This window comes from Podarcis cretensis, assembly GCF_951804945.1.
Source record: "Podarcis cretensis genome assembly, chromosome: 17".
In the NCBI taxonomy this organism is placed as follows: Eukaryota; Metazoa; Chordata; class Lepidosauria; order Squamata; family Lacertidae; genus Podarcis; species Podarcis cretensis.
The window spans coordinates 16,150,364-16,176,300 of record NC_137187.1 but is presented as its reverse complement, the minus strand read 5'-3'; the positions used below and the strand labels follow the sequence as shown (position 1 = coordinate 16,176,300).

At 43.4% G+C, this 25,937-nt stretch overlaps 1 protein-coding gene across 1 annotated transcript; it reads left to right on the top strand.

Moving 5' to 3' along the window:
- Window positions 1–224: 224 nt before the first annotated feature.
- HSDL2 (hydroxysteroid dehydrogenase like 2) lies at window positions 225–25,937 on the top strand. The gene is made up of 11 exons (XM_079959592.1): window positions 225–418; window positions 5,436–5,599; window positions 6,294–6,392; window positions 7,014–7,128; window positions 13,612–13,715; window positions 16,423–16,521; window positions 19,506–19,700; window positions 20,035–20,106; window positions 21,894–22,115; window positions 23,091–23,219; window positions 24,719–25,937. The coding sequence occupies exons 1-11, from the start codon at window positions 402–404 to the stop codon at window positions 24,829–24,831; spliced, it is 1,329 nt and encodes a 442-aa protein (XP_079815718.1). The 5' UTR covers window positions 225–401; the 3' UTR covers window positions 24,832–25,937.

The following is a 25,937-nucleotide window of genomic DNA, read 5'->3' as shown; positions in this document are numbered from 1 at the left end:
GAAATTCATTTCTCTCTCTCTCTCTCTCTATCTCTGTCACTCAAACACAGAGAGCCCTCAGGCCGCAAACAAGAGCGTGGCGTGGTTGCTATGGCAGCGCCGAAAAAGAGCCGGAAGCCGCGAAGGGGTGGGCTTCCGGTCGAGCGCGCCGTCTGGCGGAAGAGAGAGGGGACCATAGAGAGCGGATTCGAGGCGTCCTAGAACGGGCGCGGAACAAGGGCGGGGCGGAGTGAGCTGGCGCGATTGATTGTTGCGCCTTTTGCTCCGCCGCTGAGCGTTCCGAGCGAGGCGCTGCGCCCCCTGAGCGAGGCACCAAGGCGCCTTCCCGCCCGGGCCTGGGCTTTGCTACTTGCCACCTGCCCAGAGGACCCCCCCGCCCCGCTCCTCCTCCGGACCCGGCCATGCTGCCCAACACAGGGTAAGCTGCGAGGGGCTCCCGCTCTCCTCCCGCCACGCGCTGTCGCCCCCAGTTAGGGTCGTCGCCCCCCCCCCAGCCTGTCCTGTATAATGCAGGATTTGCCCCGTATTTCAATGCAAAATGCTGCGTCCTGTATTGATAGCAGCTTTGTCCTGTATTGCAGGTCTTTTTTCCCTCTTTCTCTCTCTGCGAAGTTAGGGATCTTCTCGAAATGCATGCGTGTGAAAGGTCATGCATTGAACAGGTGCGCAAATTCATGTATGTGTGCGACAAATTCTCGAGCGGGCCATCCTGTTAGGCTGCAATTGATTGTCATGACTCATGGAACTGTTTGGAAAGGGAGCACAAGGGTCATTTAGCAATGCAGGAATCTCCACCAATGTGGAGCTCAAACCCATAACCCTGAGATTAAGAGTCTACTGCTGTACCGACTGAGCTTTCCCAGAAATGGGAATAATAATAATAATAATACCGTCCACCAACTTGCCCTGCCCTGCCCAGTATTTTGCCAGATCAAAGGTGGCAACCCCAAATCGGCATTTTTACACCTGGGCTGGTCAGGTCGGAGATGGGGCAAAACAGATGGTCCTGGACCTGTAGGTCAAGGTGTTGTTGAAAGACATGGGGGGGCGGGCGCAGAGGCTCAAAACTTGACAACTGCTAAACCAGCGGCAGCTTACCCTGGCTCCTCTTGGGAGGAAAGAGAGAGAGAGGACGCAGAGCCAAGTAGGTGGCCTCTGTCTGTAACGTGTGCCTGACCTTGTGTGCCTAACCTTTGTCAGCAGCATGCCATCCTCCTTCCTTCCATACTGCAAACAGCAATGCAAACCTTTCATAGTTGCGCGGGTAGCCAAATGTTAGTAAGATGACATACAGTAGTACTATTCGCAGTGGTGGATTTTCCAGAAGTGTGGAGAGGTTTGCAGTGGTTTCTCCAAACTGGATAGCAAGTTGGCCAATGAGGTTCAGTAAAATCTAAAGGAGTGCATGGGGCAATAAATAAACAAATCACTTGTTTACATATATACTGATGCAGTCAGAACCTGAATCGGAAAGGAGATTTTGAGGTTTTTAGTGGGCATCGCAACCAAACAGTCGACACCACTGGTGGAAAGGTGTGTTCTTGTACTAGGGGTGATTAAGAAAGAGGCTATTGCTAAAACAGCAAGTGTTGTCATGCATTTATATAAATCTACGGTATAATTGTATTTAGAACATTGTGCATAGTTTGTGTTGCACCATCTCATTTAAGTAACATACCACATGCAACAATGTAACGTGTCACTATTTAGGTGTATTGTTGCAAAAAAATTGTCCCAAGCAGTTTTTATGAGAAACTACAGTCATACCTCATGTTACGTTTGCTTCATGTTGCGGCTTTTCAGGTTACAAATGTGGTGAACGTGTTTACTTCCGGGTTCACCACACGTGCAGAAGCGATTGCGCTTTGCACGTGCGCACAAGCGCTCTATCGCATTTTGCGCACATGCAGTAGCGGCACTCTACTTACAGACTTTTCAGGGTGCGAACAGCACCCCAAAACGGATCGCGTTTGTAAGCAGAGGTACCACTGTACTTTATTTCCCCTTCTTGAAGTGTTTATTTGAAATTATTGAGAACCATGCACCTCCTCCTCCTCCTCCTCCTCCTCTTCTTCTTCTGTGATTAAGGAATTGATTTTTCTCTTATCTGTGTGAGCTTCCTTATGAAGTATAACAAGTCCACTGTAGCACTCATTTTACTTAAGAGCTCTAAGCACATGACACATAGCTATTTCAGATCTCACAGTAGTTATCCTACAGATGTGTTATGCGGTACATAAGAAAAAGATTTGCAGAATTTAATCTTTGCAGCCTGTTTGCCTACTGCTGTGTGTAACTGTGTGTGGTACAAGTGAAAAATTCAACAATGCAGCGGTAGCATTCCCCATTCTGGTCTGTCCCCCTCAATTATGATGGGCTTCAAATCCCATCTGCTCTGCTCAGCATGGCCCAATGGCCAGGGATGATGAGTGTTATAGTCCAACAATATCTGGAGGGCACCATCTTGGCTACCCCTGCCATAAGGAGTCTTGCCCTCACTTGGACTATAAAGATTCCAGCTTGCAAAAAGTGTGAGAAGATGGAGCAGTTGGGAAGTATGTGGCCTTATTGACTGAAAGAGCTCACTGCGTAGGAATTATTTTTCAAAGAAGAGCGGCAGTTATCAGTTCAAGTGATCTGCATTCATAAAGATTACGAGTGAATTTTGTGCGGAACACAGGTTGAATCCTGTTGTGGCTTGCTTTGTCCACATTGCAAATTGTTACAAGTAGCCCTACTGTTGCAGTCATCTGTATGGTTGCAGAATCCAGACTGAGCTGCCAGTAGAATTTCAACAGGCAAATTTAATCTTTTAATTGCCTGCTCCTATTGCTGGACTTCTGGATTGCTACATACCAATAACAGAGGGAAAAAAATTACTTCAGTTTCGAGACATGCAGTAAGGATGAGACTAATTTTCTCAGACCATTTGCCAATTTTTTAAAATGGAAGTGTGGTTCTGCTCTGCCGAGTGAATACGTAAGAACTAAAATTACTTACTTGGAAGGCCAATTGCCTCCCTCTCTCATGTTGTGTTACATTTATTCTCCCGTAATAAAAGGGTGGGATGTCCTGTGGTGTTTTAACTTCCCACCCCATATGTGTGTGTGTGTGTGTGTGTGTGTGTGTGTTAATGGGAGGGTGTCACTGAAAGGGCACTGGAATCAATTAGACCCCAGTTCAGACAAATGAGGAAATGAATTGCTATTCATCCAAGGTAATGGAAATTAAATAACTCCAACATGGTAAGAACTCTAATTGAATAACCCCATTGCCTCTATATATTGGCAAAGCTGCTGCTCTAAAGAGGTGTTAAGCAGTTTGTATTGTGTCTGGGAGCCATTGGATGGAATGAACAAATGCCATCACACTACGAGTCAAAGTGGAGGCACCAGAAAAAAAATATTGAGATTGCACAGAAGGGACAAAATACACTTTTGCAGTGTGAGCTTTGCCACACGTTAGATTTCTGAGATAGCGGTAATGTTTCATGTTAATGCTCTCATCCCAAGTATATGTTCTCTGAAATAAATCCAGCTGATTTTGATGGAGTTCGCTTTCAAGTGATCGTGCTTAGGGTTGCAGCTTTCTTTTCATCTTTCATTCATGATTCGGTTGTTATTTCCAGGAGCTGAAAGAGTATGTGTTTTCTGATTTGTGAATAATAATAAATAATAATAATAATAGAAAGTTTGCTTCATTTCACATGTGGGTCAGGCAACCATAGACAATCTACTTGTCTGAAGGCGACAATGGCGCCAGCTGCGTAGCTAGCTGCTTGGGTGCCTGGTGTGGGGGTGTGTCCTGCAGCCGGGTGGCGAGGCGATCCACTCCCATGGGGGCGGGGCAATATGCCGATGGGGGTGGGGCAAGCCTCTGCGACGTTTGGAGCCTCTGCAACGCCTCCCACTCAGCTGCTGAGGGAGAGGCAGCAGGCAGATGCAAGTCCCACACTGCTGTTTTAGGTAGCATGGAACCTGCAAGCCTAAACTACCACATCACTCCTAAAAAGTTCTGTTAACCCAATTTAAAAAAACCCCTCATTTTGTCACTTCCCCCGCAGTGATGACACCTGGGACGGACCACACCCCCGTTCCCCCTTCCTCCGCCACTGGGTAGAGCTCATGCTTTGCATGCAGAAGATCCTGGCAGTGGCGTAGCGTGGGGGGTGCAGGGGGGGCCGGCTGCACCGGGCGCAACATCTGGGGGTTAGGGATAGGGTTAGGGGGCGCGAATCCAGGGTTATGGGGCGCAAATTACTTGCCTTGCCCCGGGTGCTGACAACCCACGCTACGCCACTGGATCCTGGTTTCAGTCCCTGGCATCTTCAGGAAGGGGCATGACTGACCTTGATGGGCCAATGGCCTAACTTGGTTTAAGCAACTTCATCGCTTTGTGTGTGAGCCTTAGATGCCACAGTTGGGATGAAGTTAAGTTGCCAGAAGAGGAGGTACCTGGTGGCATTCCTGCACTTAGTGGCATTGAGAAAAGTACAGAGTAGGGGAAAGATCAGAATAGTATTGGGAATTGGAAGTGACTTGTGGGCTACAGTGTCATCATTTTCTTACCATGCAGCAGTTAAAACAAATTGTATAAACTCAGTTATGCAAATTGAGTCAATGTATGCAAAATAGAATGTACTGGGGACTCAGCTACACTAGTCGATTTATAACGTTATAACAATGTGTCACCAGATGGCTCTGTAGAGCTGAAATCCAAAGTCAGTGATAATTTCCATTGTTAGCTTTTAGAATGTTCCCCCCGGTAGCATTTTTTAATAGCTGTGTAGATCCAGCCTGGGATGCGGGTGGCGCTCTGAGCTAAACCCCAGAGCCTAGGGCTTGCCGATCAGAAGGTTGGTGGTTCGAATCCCCACGACGGGGTGATCTCCTGTTGCTCGGTCCCTGCTCCTGCCAACCTAGCAGTTCGAAAGCACATCAAAGTGCACGTAGATAAATAGGTACCGCTCTGGCGGGAAGGTAAACGGCATTTCTGTGCGCTGCTCTGATTCGCCAGAGGCGGCTTAGTCATGCTGGCCACATGACCCGGAAGCTGTACGCCGGCTCCCTCGGCCAATAAAGCGAGATGAGCGCCGCAACCCCAGAGTCGTCCATGACTGGACCTAACAGTCAGGGGTCCGTTTACCTAGGCAGCCTTGGTAAATTATAAAGCTATAGTCATGTTATTCCTTGGTAAATTATAAAGCTATAGTCATGTTATTCCTTGGTAAATTATAAAGCTATAGTCATGTTATTCCTTGGTAAATTATAAAGCTATAGTCATGTTATTTGTGGTTTCTAGTTAATAGGATTTAAGAGCATGTTTTCCACTGAATTTCAGGTCTTTGCCAATTTCAGGTGATTCTAATCCTGCATTTTCTTCTATTTATCCTCAGTAGTTAAAAGATAACTGTTTGTCTTATCACTTCTTTTTAGGAGGTTGGCAGGATGCACTCTCTTTATTACGGGTGCGAGCCGTGGGATTGGAAAAGCGATAGCCTTGAAGGCAGCCAAGGATGGGGCAAATATTGTGATAGCTGCCAAGACTGGAGTGCCGCATCGCACACTTCCAGGAACTATCTACACTGCTGCAGAAGAAAGTAAGCTTGCAAGAGAGAGGTGCATAGATTATGATCTGAGTGCCACCATCTGCTGCAACCTTTGAGAGCTGCATCCAGTAACTAACCTTGCCATGGATATTTCTGGTGCCAGTTCCCACCCATGGTCCTGTTCACTTGCAGAGAGTGGTGATATTATTAATATTAATACAGTGGTGCCTTGCAAGACGAAAAGAATCCGTTCCGCGAGTCTCTTCGTCTAGCGGTTTTTTCGTCTTGCGAAGCATCCCTATTAGCGGATTAGCGCTATTAGCAGCTTAGCGGCTATTAGCGGCTTAGCGGCTAAGCGGCCATTAGCAGCTTAGCGGCTTAGAAAAAGGGGGGGGGAAAGGGGGGAAAATCGCAAGACTCGCAAGATGTTTTCGTCTTGCGAAGCAAGCCCATAGGGAAATTCGTCTTGCGAAGCGCCTCAAAAACGGAAAACCCTTTCGTCTAGCGGGTTTTTCGTCTTGCGAGGCATTCGTCTTGCGGGGCACCACTGTAATAGTAAAAATAATAACAACAACAACAGCAATAACAATAACAATAACAATAATTTGTTATTTATACCCCGCCCATCTGGCTGGGTTTCCGCGGCCACCCTGGACTGCTTCCAACTAAATATTAAAAAAGAGGTATTCTTGTATTTAGTTTGTGTATGCTATTCTTTAACTTAAGTGATGCCCTTCTTTTGCAGTTGAAGCAGCTGGAGGAAAGGCTTTAGCATGCATTGTCAATGTCAGAGAAGAAGAGCAAATTATCGATGCAGTGGATCAGGCTGTCCAGAAATTTGGAGGTAAATTAAATTCTGCAGCTTACATTGAGTGTAAAGGTAAAGGTACCCCTGGCCGTTAGGTCCAGTCGCGAATGACTCGGGGGTTGCAATGCTTATCTCGCGCTATAGGCCAAGGGAGCTGGCGTTTGTCCGCACACAGCTTCCGGGTCATGTGGCCAGCATGACTAAGCTGCTTTTGGCGAACCAGAGCAGCACACAGAAATGCCGTTTACCTTCCCGCCGGAGCTGTACCTATTTATCTACTTGCACTTTGATGTGCTTTTGAACTGCTAGGTGGGCAGGAGCTGAGACCGAACAACGGGGGCTCACCCTGTCGCGGGGATTCGAACCGCCGACCTTCAGATCGGCAAACCCTAGGCTCTGTGGTTTAGACCACAGTGCCACCCGCGTCCCATGTTGAGTGTAGTAATCACTAATTATACAGTTTAAAAGTCTTTTTTTTAATTCAATAACAAAACAATTGTGTTAAATAATTATTTATTTTGTAAAAGTTTATATACCTGCTTGAATATTTTTTTAAAACCCCAACCTTCAAAGTGGCTAATCCTTGTGTAATAATTAGCATGTTGTTTTAAATGGTTGACTTTTATGATGCGTAAATGTCTTATTTTTAACAATCAGGGATAGATGTTCTTGTGAACAATGCAAGTGCTATCTCTTTAACTGGCACACTGGATACGCCTACAAAAAAAGTGGACCTAATGATGAGTGCCAACACAAGGGGAACCTACCTCACGTAAGTGTTTGTGGATAACGAATCTTTAAAAATAGCTCTGTATACTCAGTAATTCTTCGTTCACTGGATCAAATTGGAGACATTATGGGCAAAATACAATCCTGGATGCTTTAGAGTCTGTTGACCTTTTAGAGAGAAAGATTCTGAATTTGATAATCATTATAAGAAAAAACACTCCTTTTCTCTTATGAAGTACCCAAGAGCCCATGTAGAGTCTTTATGTAGGTTTCCTATCGGTAGGAGAAAATAACAGAAGCCAACCAGAGAATATTGAGAAGCAAAGCAGCTAGTAAGCCTGATCTTTACTACCGTAGCTGTTGCAACAGGGTGCTCACAACCAGGAGGGAGGAGGGACGCAGAACATTGGTGTGCAAGCTCCTATATAGACTTTTGAAATTGCCCACCCTGTAGCCTAAGACCACCTCCCTGAAACATCACAGAAGGAGGCGGTCTATAGCAGATTCCTGTTTGCCAGGGTATCTTATAATGGTCACTGATTGTTTTTACCTGGGCAGTCTAGCTACTCTTTTGTGATGGTAAATACTCAGTTCCTGAATCCAGGTCACAGGTTCACCCTATTCATACACAGATACGCCCTTAAGACAGGATTAGTGAGCAAAGAGACAATGGGGAGTTTTTCCCATTTCGAAACATTTGAAGTCAATTTGGGAGAATAAAAATGGTTTCAGGACTGATTTCCTGAACTGTTTTCAGACATGTGGTTTATATATTTGTATATATGTTTGCCTGGTACATTTATGACCATTTATTTTATATATTTGAGACCTTAAATTCTTATAACGAATCCAGCTAAATTCTGCATGGGTAATTAGAAGTCAGAATGTGGTGACTAGGAACAACAGTACAGTGCTACCTTGGAAGTCAAACGGAATCCGAACCAGAAGTCCGTTCAACTTCCAAAACATTCGGAAACCAAAGCGCGGCTTCCGATTGGCTGCAGGAAGCTCCTGCAGCCAATCAGAAGACCTGACGGACATTCGGGTTCCAAAGAAAATTCGCAAACCAGAACACTCACTTCCAGGTTTGTGACTTCTGGGAACCAAAATGTTTGCCTGGCAAGGCGTTCGACTTCCAAGGTATGGCTTGTACCTGGTGGTCTTGGAGGCATTAGGAGTAAAAAGCCTTACCTATACAAATTTGTCTTTTTTTTTTTTGCCATTTGCTGAAACTCCTCTCATTTCTCTTCCGTACCCACCATGAAGTGTAGAAATTTGCTTGATTTTTTAAAAAAAATAAAATAAAAGGCAGTGATTACTTTCAAAGATATACAGTGGTACCTCGGGTTAAGTACTTAATTCGATCCGGAGGTCCGTTCTTAACCTGAAACTGTTCTTAACCTGAAGCACCACTTTAGCTAATGGGGCCTCCTGCTACCGCTGCGCTGCCGGAGCACGATTTCTGTTCTCATCCTGAAGCAAAGTTCTTAACCCGAGGTACTATTTCTGGGTTAGCGGAGTCTGTAACCTGAAGCGTATGTAACCTGAAGTGTATGTAACCCGAGGTACCGCTGTACTGTGGAAATTATCAGTTTCTAGTACAGAGGTCATACTCCATGATTGGGTAATCACAGCCCTAGAGAGTCTTAAATCCTTTGCTTTAAGAACTTAACTTGTAGCAAGGATATTTTTCTTATCTTCTTTGTCTTGCTTCATTTGTTGAACTTCCTTCTGCCTTGCTCTTTTCCTTGGGCTTGTGCAGAAAACGCATTCCCAGGCCTGCTGCTGTTCCCTTGGCTCAGTGGGAGCAGCACAGAGGCTTGTGCAGTAAGAGGGGACCTTGCGCAAGTCGAGCCTTTCAGCAGCCCCACCCGCTTTCTTTTGATAACTGCCGTATATCCAGTAACACAGGCCTTTCTTAGGCAATGCTCAGCTGACAGACACAATTTGGCACCGTAAAATGTTCCTCTTTTTCTTTCGCTTTGCCGAGCTCAGAATGTTTGTGCGTTAGCAGGTAAGAGGAGGAAAAGGATATTCAAAGAGTGCTACCATAGTGGATATGAGAGCAGTTAGTGTCTTTGTCCCACCCCCTTAATTTAAATGCTCTTTCATATGCAAGTTCTTTTTTTAAAAAAATAATATTTTTATTGGTTTTTAACATACAAAATTATAAAACATACCACACAATTTATCACAAATACATTCTTATTGGACTTCCATCAGCACCTCTGATAATCCTCCGTCTTAATCACTTCTTACGCATTTCCTAACTTAATATTGCCTTTACATCTCTTAACATATCATGTCTCCTCCTCCATTTTTGCAATATTTCTAATATTATTCCTCACAGAACTTCTTGCAAACCTACAAACATCGTCTGGTCGTCACAAATACTTTTCAAATAATCCGTAAATTTACTCCAGTCCTTGGTAAACTTCTGGTCCCGCCGGTTTCGGATCCTTCCCGTTAGTTTATCAAGTTCCGCATAGTCCATTAATTTCATCCTCCATTCTTCCATTGTTGGTAATTCTTCTTGCTTCCATTTTTGGGCCAATAGTATTCTTGCTGCTGTTACTGCATATAGAAAAAGCTTACATTCCTTTCTATTTATATCGTTTCCAACAATACCCAAGAGAAATGCTTCTGGTTTCTTTATAAATGTATATTTCAACATTTTTTTCAACTCATTATATATCATCTCCCAGAAGCATTTCACCTTTTTACATTCCCATCATATGCAAGTTCTCAACAATCTTGTCACACTCCACAGTGGCCAAGAAGCAGAACCCTGGTGGCACCTGTGCAGATAGGATCAGACTGGCTTCCCAATAGCTGGGGTCGCCAGGGGCAATGACTACTAGTCACTACCACACAGTGTCCCCAAGTACCCTCTTGTATACTGTCTTGCATTTAAAAAAAAACATGGATGGTTACTTTTCTTCCCAGGGAGAAATGACAAAGTGCTCAGTTGGAGACATAACTGCAGTGAGCAGAGCCCTGCACAATGAGAAGGCCCTAACAGAGGGGAACAGTGTGTCCATTTGCGCATTATTATTATTATTATTAATTTCGCACCATTGCAAGACCTTCCTCCACAGACACCCATCTGTCACGATGATGACGGTTTTGCTAGCTAGTTGTATAATTAGTGTCTTCTTCAGATCCAACTAGATATTTAATATTGTTCTTGTGGGCCCCACCTTACACTTATTTACCCTCCCAGTGTCCTTGCTGCTCTTGAGTCTCTCTCTGTGTCTCCTTTGCTCCTGATCGTAGTTGTGTTTGTTGGGATGCTTCCAAGGGAACGGGGACAATTTGCAAACCCCCAGCTGGCTCCAGCCCACCAGCCGGTAGCCTAGCGATCTCCTGTCCTTGGCTCAGCATGAAACAGCAACCTGCAGCTTCAGAAGCTGGAGCACACTCTAATCAGCAGAGTAAATAACACTGCGCAGACAGAAGTGGCAAGAGACGACCGTGAGAGCATATTTACAGGCAGTTTATTCAGCGTATATCAGGACAATGAAAAAACATGTCTTCTCCCTTTCATGTCCAAGAGCAAGCAGCAAAAGCAATAGCTATGCACACAAACGGAAGTTCCCAGCAAGCTGTGCTGGAGTGTAAACAGACATGTGACATGCAACAATCCACACATCTGTTTTAAGGTGGAACGGAACATCAGTATCCTAAGAGTCTTATCACTGTGACCAAGTCCAACTGAACTGGGGCAAGCAGCAAGGTTCCCCCTCCTCCTCGCACAAGCACTGGGATGCTGCTACTGAAAAAGGTGCTCATTTCTGGAGCATCAGGTTGGGCTACCAGTTTTGTTATTGCAGAAGAGGAAAGGCACAGGTAGCCAACGTATTGCACTCCAGGTGCTGTACTCTAATACAAATCCCATCAGCCGCAGCCAGCATGGCGCATGGTTGGGGATGATGGGAGTTTTAGTCCAGAACGTCTGGAGGCCGCCACATTGACTGTCCCTGGGTAAAGGGGTTAGGAAGCTGTGTCTCTATTCCTTTTAGCCCTTGGATATTAATGGAGTTTATACTGCTACTGCCTGGCATTATTGACAGTGAGAGGGAACAGCGGGTAAACTCTCATACCAGGACTTCTAAACATTTTAGAGGGAACAGCCTTCTTGTCCCAAGGCCTCTGTTGTGGTGCTTGGTCTGCTTCCAGGTTATGCTTTCGGAACCAGGGATAGAGAACCCCTTTTGGCTTCCTAGGCTAGATCCTTATCAGGATTGACGTTGCAAGCCCAATTTGGCAGGTGGGGGGGGCACCCACTTGGCAGTCACACAACGCAATTATGGTGTCACATGATTGAAAGATGGGTGTGGCCACCCACCTGTGTGAATCCCTTGTGCAGAGAAGCTAAGCACGCAACAGCCATATTGTTCAGTCGAGTGTTCAGTGACTCCTGTTCATTTCTGATCTCTGACATTTTTAATACTGTTTTATGTTCTTAATTCTATATCGGTTTCTAAATACATTTCATCATTATCACTGCATTGTAAACTGCTTCTGCAGTGTGCTGCTGGCTCAACAGCATTTATGAACTTGAAAATACTTGCCTAAGGGTTGTCTGTAAAGGCATTCCTGTAGCTCCTATAGAACTACTTTTGTTTGTTCTGCCATCTGCAGAGATAAAAAGCATTTCCACCCTAATGAAATTGAAATTACTGAGAAGTAGGTAGCTGGTTGTGGGGAAATGTAGCCATGTAGACACTGTTTGTTTCATGAGGCTGTATCTGGCAGTTTTAACTGGCATCCAAAACTGACATGCTAAATGGAGAACTTGATCCATGAATTTCAGTATTCCTTTTGTGAGAATTTGCTCAAAAAACAGAGCCTTCTCACTCTTGAAACATTCCATTGAAGCAGTCCTCAGCAAACTCTTGTGTCTTATCACTCTTGCTCTAGAGCTGTGCCTTGACACCTTTAATTATTAAGATCACTCATGGCTTAAATTCATTGGTTGACTAGAAAGCCTAGAAGCTCAGGGCATATCTTTTACTAACCCTGCTCCACTTTTTAATTACGTTTCATTAAAATGTGCCTTTATAGCTGTAAACATGTATTTCTTTAAAAGAGAACTTCATGCAAAATTCTCCAGTAAAGCAAATGCCTTTGACATTATAACACGTAGAGGAATGTTTTGATGATATGTTTCAGATGTATTGGGTCCACTGGTTTCTTGGTGGAAGAGACATTTTTCTCCATATATTATTTGCTTAGTTGCATTATCTCTGACCAATATATGCAGGCAGTTTTGATAGTTCCAATTCTCATTTATGGAGAACATCTTGGGGGTTTTTTGCTCTTAATTCTGCAATATGTTAAATGAGGAAAATAGCTATTTGAGTTATTGAGAGAAGTGCCTTTCCAAAGAGAGCAATTTGATACTGTTTTGATTGTGGCTGCATTTTCACATAACAATAAGCCAGGACTTCAAGCTTTTTGTGGTTTATCTGGAAAGAGCAACATGCTCTGATGCTCGCTGCCTGGCCACTTCTGCTTTGCAGCTCTCTAGGTGTAAGTGAAGTAAACAAAGCAAGAAACTGTGGCTTTGCATAAAGTCTGAACCAGAGATTGTGGCTGGTTGCTCTCTAAGAAGTCACAATCAGCAAACTGATGGCAAACCATGGCTTCAAGTTGGGTAGTGATCACGTTTGCATTGTTGGGGCACAATAAACCACAATCGCTGGTTTGGATGTAGCATGAGGCTGAGGCTTCCTGGTTTGTTGATCTTGTTCGCACCGAGCGAAAAGTGAAGCTGGAGCAATCAGACAGCTGGAGCAATGTGTATGACGCTTCTACACCCCCACTTTTTACATTACTTTTTTTAAAAAAACCATTATTTCTAAAGAGAATTACAGTCGTGCCCCGCAAGACGAATGCCTCGCAAGACGAAAAACCCGCTAGACGAAAGGGTTTTCCATTTTGGAGGTGCTTCGCAAGACGAATTTCCCTATGGGCTTGCTTCGCAAGACTTAAATGTCTTGCGAGTTTTTCCGACTTTCCCCCCTTCCCCCCCTTTTTCTAAGCCGCTAAAAGCCGCTAAGCCGCTAATAGCGCTAAGCCGCTAAGCCGTCAATGGGCTTGCTTCACAAGACGAAAAAACCGCTAGACAAAGAGAATCGCGGAACGGATTCTTTTCGTCTTGAGAGGCGCCACTGTATTGAGTTATGCCCTTTTGAAATCCCATTGGGTTTAATAGCAGAGAGTTTAAACACACCCACCTCTCTTACTAATAACCTTCATAGTGATTGACTTCTGGGTGTTTTATTTATTTATTATTTTATTATTTAATTTAATTCATAAGTGGGATGGAAACATAATAAAAAATTATGCCTTCTGTAAGTCCCAGACTGTATATGAAAGGGCGTGTGTGTGTGTGTGTGTGTGTGAGTGAGTGAATGAATGAGTGAGAGAAACACACATGAAAACCAAAATCTGACCAGAGCTCATGATATAAGTACAAGCAAATCTGACTCTATTCCTTTGTGTTTATTTGCTTCTCCAGATCTAAAATATGCCTCCCTTATTTGAAAAAGAGTAAGATTGGCCATATCCTCAATATTAGCCCACCGATTAACCTAAACCCTATCTGGTTCAAAAATCACTGTGGTAAGTATAGTTTTAAATGCTCATTTATATTGAAATTCTTCCAAACTCAAGGAAGTGTAAAGGCTGTCTCTCTTCTACCCCTTCTTTTCCTCTACAATGGTACCTTGGTTCTCAAACTTAATCCATTCCAGAAGTCCATTCCAAAACCAAAACATTCCAAAATTAAGATGCGCTTTCCCATCGAAAGTAATGCAAAACGGATTAATCCATTCCAGACTTTTAAAAACAACCCCTAAAACAGCAATTTAACATGAATTTTACTATCCAACGAGACCATTGATCCATGAAATGAAAACAATAAACAATGTACTGCAGTCACACAATCAATCAATCAGTAGCGGAACTGGGTTCCACACAGCCACAAAAACAAAACAAGAAAGCTGCAGAAACGCAAATTAAATAGCAAAAACAGACAGACCTCAGTGTAACACTCAAAATGGAAGTGTGGCACTCAAAACGGAGCATGTTCAGCTTCCGAAAAAGGTTCGCAAACCAGAACGCTTACTTCCGGGTTTGCAGTGTTTGGGTTCCAAGGTGTTTTGAGTGCCAAGGCGTTTGAGAACCAAGGTAACACTGTACTTGCATCCTGAAAGTTTGTGGGGAAATAATCTTTAAATCGTTGCACCTTGTGTTCACATCAGCAGCTTCTCTACTTAATCCCCAAATAGTCCTTAAAAAGGTAAAGGGACCCCGACCATTAGGTCCACTTGTGGCTGACTCTGGGGTTGCGGCGCTCATCTCGCTTTATTGGTCGAGGGAGCCGGCGTACAGCATGACTAAGCCGCTTCTGGGGAACCAGAGCAGTGCACGGAAACGCCATTTATCTTCCTGCTGGAGCGGTACCTAATTATCTATTGCACTTTGACGTGCTTTCGAACTGCTAGGTTGGCAGCAGCAGGGACTGAGCAACGGGAGCTCACCCCGTCGCGGGGATTCGAACCGCCGACCTTCTGATCGGCAAGTCCTAGGCTCTGTGGTTTAACCCACAGCGCCACCCGCGTCCAGTTCTAATATAGTGACACCTTGCATTCCTTTTTTGGACTGAGCTGAAGAAACATGTCTCTCTCCCCCCCCCCCCCAGCCTAACAGGGAGAAACACGAGGCATGCAGTGCCACAGAAGGTGCGTCCCATTAACTGCATGGCGTTCTGCAGAAACAATTCCTAGGTCATGGCTGGATGTCAAGGGCAAGCTTTATTTCTCAATCAGGTGCTCGTGTGCAACAGGAATAGCCAACCGGTGGCCCTTGGCACTCAAGTGGTTCCTGTGTTTATTTTTAAATTTTAATCTGATTTAAGCCACTTCAGAAAGCAGTTTCTCAGCTCCTTCACTATAGAAGGGCTGTTGCTATCAATACATGAAAAGAGGCAGAAATGTGAGATAAGGGATGGGGGGAGCAGGAGAGATCATGCATTAGATACAAAGGTAGGAAAGAGATTCTCATTGGGGTGAGGGAGATGAAGGAAGCTATCTGGCCTATTTGTCTATTTCACTTAGTAATGTCAGATCTTACTGGCAGCAGCTTCCCTAGGTCTTGGGCAGATAAACTTTCCCTTCCACCATTTAAAGAAAAAAACTGCTCCCTTTCCCTTATGGGGTATTCCAAAGCCCATATAGATAAAAGGGTTCCCTATCGGTAGAAGAAAACAGAGGCCAACCACAGTATATTGAGAAGCAAAGCGGCTTGGCTAGTATGCCTGATCTTTAGTAAAGGAAATTAACTGTTGCAACAGGGTCCCATTAACCACACACAGAAGGGAGGAGAACTCTGAACAATGGTGTGCAAGCCCTTATATAGACTTTTGAAATTACCCACCCTGTAGCCCAAGACCACCCTCCTAAAACATCATACATACATCACAGAAGGAGGTGGTCTACAGCAGAGGAGGCGGCCTACAACAGAAATCCTGTCTTCCAGGATAATAGTCACTGATTGCATTACCGGGGCAGTCTGGCCATTCTTTTGTGATTGTTAATACTTTAGTTCCTGAATCCAGGTCACAGGCTCACCCTATTCATACACAAAAATGCCCTGAAGACAGGATTTGCAAGCAAAAGGACAATGGGTAGGCTTTCCCCATTTGCCTCCCTTACTGCAGAGGAATATTTGAGGTCATCTGGAAGAGTCAGAATGGCTTCAGGATTGCTCCCCGATACTATTTCAGACACATGGTTCATATATTTAGATATGTGTGCATTTATGAATATTTATTCTGTATTTGAGACCTTAAAATTCTTATAACAACCTGCTGCCTGATCCTTTTAAATAAGAGCCTTCTGCATGCAAAAAATGCACTATTCCGCTAAGCTACAGCCCCTTTTCTCTCGTTGTACATCAAGCCCAGATATTAGCGACAATCTTCTAACACCACTTACAAAACCAGGGTTTCCGTGATGTTCTTTGACGCAAGGTGTCCCATTGTCCTTCTCACACAATGCATTGTTGGACTATGAGATAATTGATCTGTTTACAACATTCAGATTGTGAAACTGTTTGGAAAAAACAACCATAATTTAGATAAGAACATAATGGAAACCTTGCTCTACATCAGCAATCTGTTTCCCCTAATATCCAACCAAATGCCTGTCTCTTTCTTGGCAATCCTCTATCCAGCTACAAGAGATTTCCTCTGAAATATGAACAATTCATACTGCATATAGGAGGGAACATTTTTGATGTCTAAATCTAGTTTTCCATCTTATTCTAGCTTATACAATTTCTAAATATGGAATGTCCATGTGCGTGCTGGGAATGGCAGAAGAATTTAGAGGAGAAGTTGCAGTCAATGCATTATGGCCTCAAACAGGTTTATATATCTTTTAAAAATATATAATGTTTTTGATGGGTTGACTGAGCTTAGTTCTTGTTTCAATGAGTTCAGAGAATATGATGTCTTGCATTTGCTTCAAGTGTATACGCAGTTTCCCTTCAATATTCAAGACTTCTGAAGCATATGTATTGTTGTTGTTGTTATTATTATTATTATCATTTACATTGTTTTTGACACTGTTTCTTAAACAGTGAGTTTGCCCCTGCACCACCATTTTGTGACAGGTGGGACTTAGTAATTTTCAACCCTCCCAGCTGGGTTCTGGGGTTAGAAAGTTTGAGAACCGCTGCTCTGGCTTGATCTTCTCCCATCTGACACTGGAAAGCAGACACACTGAAATTAACCTTTTTCAAAATAGTTATTTATTTTAGATGCAACCCAATTCTATGCATGTTTACTTGGGAACATATTCCATCGACTCCAGTGGAACCTACTTCTGAGCATTAAATGCCCAATTGCAGATAGTAAACTCGGTCCTTTACAGCAGAATGCATCCAATCAACTGTGGTTGGAATAGTAACATCAAAGGTTTTATTTATAAAGCAAATAACAAAACAACAAGACGACTCTCACATCCATCTTCTTCGGCAGAGGAGCAGAGAGAGAGCAGAGAGAGGGAGGAGACTTTTAAATAGTTCCCATACTCATACATCAACTAAGTAATTAAAGGCAACCCACAACATTATGCAATGTGAGAATGAGACATTACAATACTAACACTACTCTCAACTAAGTGCATATAGGACCAAAGCCTTAGGTTAACAGTATAAGCACAGTAAAAGGTAAAAAGGTAAAGGACCCCTAGATGGTTAAGTCCAGTCAAAGGCAACTATGGGGTTGCGGCACTCATCTCACTTCAGGCCGAGGGAGCCAGTGTTTGTCCACAGACAGCTTTCCAGGTCATGTGGCCAGCACAGCTAAACTGATTCTGGTGCAGCGGAACACTGTGATGGAAACCAGAGCGCACAGAAATGCCGCTTACCTTCCCGCCAGAGCGGTACCTGTTTATCTACTTGCACTGGTGTGCTTTTGAACTGCTAGGTTGGCAGGAGCTGGGACAGAGCAACGGGAGCTCAGCCTGTTGTGGGGATTCAAACTGCCAACGTTCTGATCGGCAAGCCCAAGAGGCTCAGTGGTGTAGACCACAGCGCCATGTGCGTCCCCTATATATACAGTATACCCATTTGGTAAGGAGTTCATCTTTTTTGCTTAACAGATGTACTTTACCACTGCATCATATCTGAATCTAATTTTGTTAACTATATTGTGATAAACCTAAGTTGTATTATTACAGAATGAGAAGAGCAGATCTGAGTTTGTGTTACTACTCTTAACTAGCCCATTATTTTAACACTTAACTGGGGAAATTTACACATCTGCCATCAGGATGAGGTGGAGAGGGACCAAAGCAGTCACAGGAAGATTACCTTTCCTTATAATTTCCCTGGGGTGACATTTTTGTGTGAATATAATGTCCCTATGTTCAGCAGAGAGCGCTTTCATAATTCTTATGTAAATTCAGACAGAAGTCTGCTATGTGTGGTGGGGATAATTTTTATGCTTGGTATTATCAGAAATTCATATTTTGCTTCATAGTTTCAGTTTGCTCATGCCACGAAAACCTAATATGCAGCCCAGTTAATACATATGTAAAGAGAATGGTGTGTGTGTGTTCTGGTTCACGCCTAATGCTAAGCCAAACTATGGCTTAGTGAGAACAAGTACTGTAAGCTTTTGAGTAAAAAGTTAAAGGTAAAGGGACCCCTGACCATTAGGTCCAGTCCTGGACGACTCTAGGGTTGCGGCGCTCATCTCGCTTTATTGGCCGAGAGAGCCGGTGTACAGCTTCTGCGTCATGTGGCCAGCATGACTAAGCCGCTTCTGGTGAACCAGAGCAGCGCACAGAAACACTGTTTACCTTCCTGCCAGAGCGGTACCTATTTATCTACTTGCACTTTAACTTGGTTTTGAACTGCTAGTTTGGCAGGAGCTGGGACCGAGCAACGGGAGCTCACCCCGTCGCAGGGATTCGAACTGCTGACCTTCTGATCGGCAAGCCCTAGGCTCTGTGGTTTAACCCAGAGTGCCACCCGCGTCCCAAGCTTTTGAGTGAAAATAGTGCCTGCCATGTGTCTGCATTTGCACATGGCTTGGCTCCAGGTAGTTCCACTAGCAGCCGTATCAGAGGAGGAGCGAAACAACCACAATATTGGCTCTCTGTAGCTGAACACTTGCTGGTTCTTGTTAAGTAGTTGTTTGGCTTAGCATTATGTGTGAACAAGGTCAGAGAGAGAGAATGTGACGGTTCCATGGAATATTAAACATTTCTGGCCCATTATCTGCAATGGCTAGACTTCAAGATTTTATAAACTTTAAATCTTTACCGATCCTTCCACCACCTCAGATATCTAAAGCATGGGTAGGCAAACAAAGGCCCGGAGGCCAGATCTGGCCCAATCGCCTTCTGAATCCGGCCCGCGGACAGTCTGGGAATCAGCATGTTTTTACATGTGTAGAATGTGTCCTTTTATTTAAAATGCATCTCTGGGTTATTTGTGGGGCCTGCCTGGTGTTTTTACATGAGTAGAATGTGTGCTTTTATTTAAAAAGCATCTCTAGGTTATTTGTGGGGCATAGGAATTCGTTCATATTTTTTTCTTCAAAATATAGTCTGGCCCCCCACAAGGTCTGAGGGACAGTGGACCAGCCCCCTGCTGAAAAAGTTTGCTGACCCCTGATCTAAAGGCTATAGATCAGCGGGTGGCTCAGTTTGGAGGTGGCTTGTGGGCCAGTTAAACGGCCTCCATGGGCCGCTTCTGGCCCATGGGCCTTAGGTTGCCAACCCCTGGTCTAGAATCATACACTTGGAAGGGTCCGTATAGGCCATCTAGTTCACCCCTTGCATGATGCAGTAAAATAATTGCTAACTTATCCCTTCTCTCCTTTGTGTGTTTCTTTAGCTATATATACCTCTGCAATGGATATGCTGGGAGGAGCTGGTGTAGAGAAACAGTGCAGGAAAACAGATATACTTGCAGATGCCGCATACTGCATTTTAACAAAGCCCAAAACTTTCACCGGAAACTTCGTCATTGATGAAACTTTATTGAGAGAAGAAGGAATTCAGAATTTTGATGTATATGCGGTTGCCCCAGGTAATCTAGATTTATTTTCTTGCATATTGCATTCGTATTTGCTGGTCCACAAATATATAGCCGTAAACCATGTATTTTGTGCTTGCAATACCATGAGTGTATTAAGTCTTCCCAGATGTCCCATTTATGACACAATAAGTGTACTCTGGTATCTTACGTATAATGTAAAGTCCTAAGTCTGTCTTCATGTTTGTGCTTCAGTTGTGCTAGGAAACACCAACAGCTAAGGTGTGGGGATGCCCTCAGCCTTTCATTCACATCTATTTAACTGCATAGCGTTATGCTGCTCTACAAAATACGGACTTCTTCATTTATTGTTTCACTCTGTTTTTAGGTCATCCTTTGCTACCAGACTTCTTTTTAGATGTGGATCCCGAAACACTAGCAATGAAAATGGAAGCACAAGGTAAGCACATAATTGCCTCCACCCCACCCAGATGTTGTTGGGCCTAAAATCGGAGGTCAGAACAAAGCCTCTTACGCTCCCCCTGAACAGTTTTCCTGGCTGCAGACCTTTCTATGCCAAGTAAATAGAACAGAAGTACCCATTGTTAATTGACAGGGCTTCATGAATCACAGATGTTGTATATTTCACTCATATTGTGTAACGAAAATTGTAGCAACAGCTCTACATAAAAAATACAGATGCCAATTTTTAAAAATCCATACTTTTATAACAATAGTCTTTCATTTCAAGTTTGCAAATGTTCCCCTTCCCCAGTAGACTTTTCTGTTTGTTTGTTTTAATTCCAAGGCACGTGACAGCCCTACAAAGAGGCTGGGAGGTCATATTTAACTAGACAATTATTTCCAAACTTACTTATCTAACATTCTCTGTGATTATGGAAATATAATAATAATAATAAATAATAAAATTTTATTTATATCCCACCCTCCCCAGCCGAAGCTGGGCTCAGAGCGGCTAACAACAGTAAAAATAACACAGTTTACATAAAATCATAATCATTTAATTGAAATACATTCTAAAATCAATTCATTCTAAAATCAATTCAGAGTCAAATTAATGGCAACCATTGGGCAAGAGTTCTATGAGGATTACAAAAGGAGGAGGTCAGGCTGTGCCTCAGCCAAAGGCCTGGTGGAACAGCTCTGTCTTGCAGGCCCTGTGGAAAAATGTCAAGTCCCACAGGGCCCTAGTCTCCACCAGATCGGGGCCACAACCGAAAAAGCCCTGGCTCTGGTTGAGGCCAGCCTAACCTCCCTGTGGCCTGGGATGTCCAAGATGTTTTTATTTGAAGACTGTAAGGTCCTCTGTGGGAATATACCAGGAGAGGCGGTCCCATAGGTATGAGGCTCCTAGGCCATATAGGGCTTTAAAGGTTAAAACCAGCACCTTGAACCTGATCCTGTACTCCACCGGGAGCCAGTGAAGCTGGTATAGCACCTGGTGAATGTTAAATGTCTCTTCTTTTGAATTCCATCACATTCAAACATAATAATAATAATAATAATAATAATAATAATAATAATATATTATTTATACCCCGGCCATCTGGCTGGGCTTTCCCAGCCACTCTGGGCGGCTTCCAAAAAAATATTAAAATACTGCAATACATCAAACACTAAACACTTCCCTAAACAGGGCTGCCTTCAGATGTCTTCTAAAAGTCTGGTAGTTGTTATTCTCTTTGACATCTGGTGGGAGGGCGTTCCACAGGGAGGGCGCTACTACCAAGAAGGCCCTCTGCCTGGTCCCTGTAACTTGACTTCTCGCAGTGAGGGAACCGCCAGAAGGCCCTCAGCACTGGACCTCAGTGTCCGGGTAGAACGATGGGGGTGGAGACGCTCCTTCAAATATACTGGACTGAGGCCATTTAGGGCTTTAAAGGTCAGCACCAACGCTTTGAATTGTGCTTGGAAATGTACTGGGAGCCAATGTAGATCTTTCAAGACTGGTGTTATATGGTCTCGGCAGCCGCTCCCAGTCACCAGTCTGGCTCACTGGGAAAGGCTCCAAGGGAAAGGCTCACTGATTGGTCATTTTTTGCTGTGGATTGAATGTGAGACCTGCATAAAAAACATGTCCCCTACCCCCGAGCTATGACTCCTTGCTCCAGTATTTTCCCTGCTTTAGTGCACAGGACCGCCAACCTTTTTCTCCTTGTTTGATATGAGTTCCTGAGTGCACACTTTTGTAACTGCTGACTCTATTGGTCAATGTTGGTCCTACAGGAGCTACTCCAACCTTCAGAGAAGGGAAAAAACAAGACCTTCCCAAGCATGAAGGTCCTGACAAAACTAAACCTGAAGGTCCCGACAGAGGAAAGCTTCACGTGCATTTTGCTGCCGAGAAATCAGGGGGGCCTGTAGCAGAAACTTTTAAAATTATAAAAGGTGCGATCAGTGACGAAGTTGTAAAGTCAACCCAAGGAATTTATCGGTTTGAATTATCTGGTAAGAATCTTTATACCTGTTTAAGAGTTACTGAAATTATGTTGGGCGGGCCTAGGATCACTGCTAAGAAAGAGGCCTGCATTCAATAGTACCAGCACATGTACTTTGCAGAAAAGATGCCAAAACACCTATAGCAGTGGCAGTTTTCAAACAATTCACACTCGGTGCTGTCTGAAATATTTTGAAAAGACAAATATGGCAATCTACTTAACACACACACACGGGTATGTTTTATTTGTGAATGTTCACATGGACACAAATTGAAGAGGTTGGGCATCTACATAAAAAACAGGGATGTGGTTGTTACAACAAAATAGCAATTACACCAAAATTGAGCAAAAGTCATTTGTGATGAATGGGACGAAAGTTTTGTTTACTACCAGGTGTGCTACTGTTCTTGAAGGTAGCAGTCAGTCTCTTTCTCTAGTGGTTAGAATAAGCTGGGTTGGCAGTGGAAGTTATAGGGGAGCATAGTGCCTTTATTAAGGGAAAGAAATGTCACTACAGTGGAACCTCGGGTTATGTACCGTCCTCCTTACGAACGCTTCGGGTATCGAGCTCCGTTAACCCAGAAGTAGATGCTCCTGATAGCGAAACTTGCCTTGGGATGCAAGTGGAAGTCGTGCTCTGGTGGCGCGGTGGCAACGGAAGGCCCCATTAGCGAAAGTGCGCCTCAGGTTAAGAATGGTTTTGGGTTAAGAACGGACCTCTGGAATGAATTAAGTTCGTAACCGGAGATACCACTGTAAAAGATTATAATGAAACTGATTTTAAACTTCAAAGGGTGGTATCCAACATTAGTCATACTCTGGGAAGACCCACTGAAATCACTGGACTTCCAGTTATTCATTTCAGTGGATCATTAACTCTTGGAAAGACTTAATTGGCTTTTGCTCCTTATCTGACATTTGTTCAGCTTAGAAATGAATGTGTCTAATTTTACGTGGCATAATTTTGGCATTACTCTTGTGTTAGGTGAAGGAGGAGGAACATGGTATATTGATCTTAAGAACAAAGGTGGCAGTGTAGGAAGCGGAGAACCACCAGGAAAAGTTGATGTGGTTATGAGCATGTCCAGCACTGACTTTGTAAAAATGTTTTCAGGTAGGTATTGGGAAAAACTCTCCTTTCATTTAGCCAAATGTATTCATGTTCAGCTATTCCATTGGACTTTTGCTAATCTTAAATATATCTGCTCATAGAGCTGCTTGCATTTGATAAATTTTCAGGAGTGTGTAGAATTAGGTATTTCATTCCAGTTTCTTTATTCTACCCTTTGAGAAGAAACCGCTAGCAAAGTCTCCTATATGTCCAGGACCTTCTTTTCTGCTTGTAGATAGGATGCCGTCTACGGGAAGCGTTAGAAGTGAGCTAGCAGAGAAGAGTGTTGGTGGAAATATTCCACATTTGGGATGCCAACAAGTTCTTCACCATTTCACCACCACCATTTTACAACAAACCTGCTACCCCCCTCCCCCTGTGTAAAGTTAGCAAGTGGTAGGATGATGCAGATCATCAGGGCCAGTGCAATTTAATCAAATGCATGTTTACTAAATTTCACCGAGCTCACAGGAGCTTCCTCACATGTAAAAGTACACAAGAAGCCATGAGGTGTGGGGAGGTCTATGCGGCACAGAAAGCGGCAAAACTGCGATCTACTCGCAGAGTTAAAAACTGGCAGTGGGGGGGGGGGTTCAGGTCAAAGCAGGAAAGCCCCGATTTTTGCGGGGTGCAGAGCCTTTTTTGGGGGGGAGGCCTGTTGGACAATGTGTGGCATGATCTTGCTTCCTCACCACGCATGTGACCCTATATTTACTCACTTGGAATGAGAATACAGGCAACTTCCCGTTTGCACGGGGCTTGCGTTCCGGGTCATTGTGAACTTGCGTGAAATCGGAAACCCATTGAAAAAGCTCTGTTCCACCCCGCCCCCATTCCGTCCTTTTAGTGACATTTCAGTGACGTCTTTCTTAAAAAATAATTATTTTTATTAAATTTTCTGCTGTTTAACATATATAATAATTCTCTCTCTCTCTCTCTCTCTCTCTCTCTCTCTTTTACTCCCCACCTCATTTTCCATGGTGGTTTTTTTCCTCTCCTGCCTCACCCTACCTTCTATCACTTATACCATAACAACAATACTATAGTCTCTCATTTCTTCTGTTGTTCATAATTCAAATCTTGCTTGTGAGTTCTTCGTACAGTACCATTTCCTTAAGTAGTCCGAAAAAGGCTTCCATTCCTCCACAAACAGTCATCATTAGGTTCTCGTGTTTCAGCTGTTAACTTTGCCATTTCAGCATAGTCCTTTTTTAAAAACGAAACTTTATTAAAACGTTTCAGTGATGTCGTTATGACGTTTCTGGGTCACTTCCGGGTTCAGCGCTGTGTGCAATTGCAAACATATCGTTCACGCCTTAAACAAGTTACCTGTAATGCCGTACTTTTTTATGAAAACAGGAAGTGGCAACATCACATTTAAAGCTATCCATGTCATTGTTGGTCTTAAGAGTAGAGAGGTTGCTTAACTGAAAAACATGGCAGAAGCACTGCAATTTGCAACTCTTTTGTAGTTCTTTAAACCATTTTTTTTCTCTTTTCAGGCAAACTAAAGCCAACCCTGGCTTTCATGTCTGGAAAGCTGGCAATCAAGGGTGATATGGCCTTAGCAATCAAGTTGGAAAGACTGATGGGTCAGTTTAATGCCAAACTGTGACGGTTTATGGTGTCACGTTGAACTTTCAATAAATATTCAGTTACCTTGCTGTTTCAAGATAACTAATCCTTGCTCTTGTTTAAAATACTCTTAATCTATAGCTTCCTGAATATATGACGTTTTGTAGGAATAACTGCACCAATTTTTAACTTTGTTTACTTGGAATGAAAATCCTAGTGATTAAAGTGAGATGTATTTCATAAGAAGTGCATCTAGATTAGCGTGGAACACATCTTTTTTCAAAAAATCAATTCACCATAAATTTGCAGAAGGACATTTCCCCCTTTTGGTGGCACTGTGAACCCCCATATTGGCTTAGATCATGTTGGCATTTTCCTTTTCTGAGGTATCCATGTTCCAGGGCCTGGGTTCCCTTAAAACCCATGCACCAGTGAATACAACAAGTAAATTGCACTGATTTGGGGTGGCTATGAGTTAGGCCTTCATTCCCCAAAAGGAAAACTTGATCCTAAATCCTGTTACTTTTCGAAACCCAAAGAATACCCCATAGAATCATTTGGTATGAAAGCTCATTGATTTCAGCAGAGGACACCAGGCTAGAATTGCCCATTAAATTACCATATTTTTCCGTCTATAAGATGCTCCCATGTATAAGAGGCCCCCTATTTTGGGGGACTCAGATTTAAGAAAATGGGGGGAGATGGCCCCATGTATAAGACTCCGCCTAATTTTTGACATTATTTTTTAGGGGGGAAACCTAGTCTTATACATGTAAAAATACGGTACTTCAAATACACGTCTGTCTTTTTCTTTGTCAGTACTGACATTTTGATTTATATGGTTTATTTTTAATGTTATTTTTTTTAAAAAAAAGATTTGTGTTTCAGTTACATAATTACTTTTTCCTTAGAATTTTTAAACCGAGATCAGTGATCAAATATTTTTATTTTTTAAAAGGGGGCAGATATATGTGCCTTGCAACAGAATCCTAACTATGTCTACTCGAAAGTGCCTATAATATTACCTCAGAGAGTAGTATTTTGGAATGAAATATTTTTTAATACATTTGCTCCTGTGAAAAACTGATCCTGCCAAACTGTATTTAGAGAGAGAATTGAAATAAAATGTATCTTTTTGTGTGACAA

Coding starts and splice junctions, on each gene's coding strand:
- HSDL2 (XM_079959592.1), top strand. Junction 7,129..13,611: donor ACAAGGGGAACCTACCTCAC/GTAAGTGTTTGT, acceptor TTGCTTCTCCAG/ATCTAAAATATGCCTCCCTT. Junction 22,116..23,090: donor TTATCGGTTTGAATTATCTG/GTAAGAATCTTT, acceptor CTCTTGTGTTAG/GTGAAGGAGGAGGAACATGG.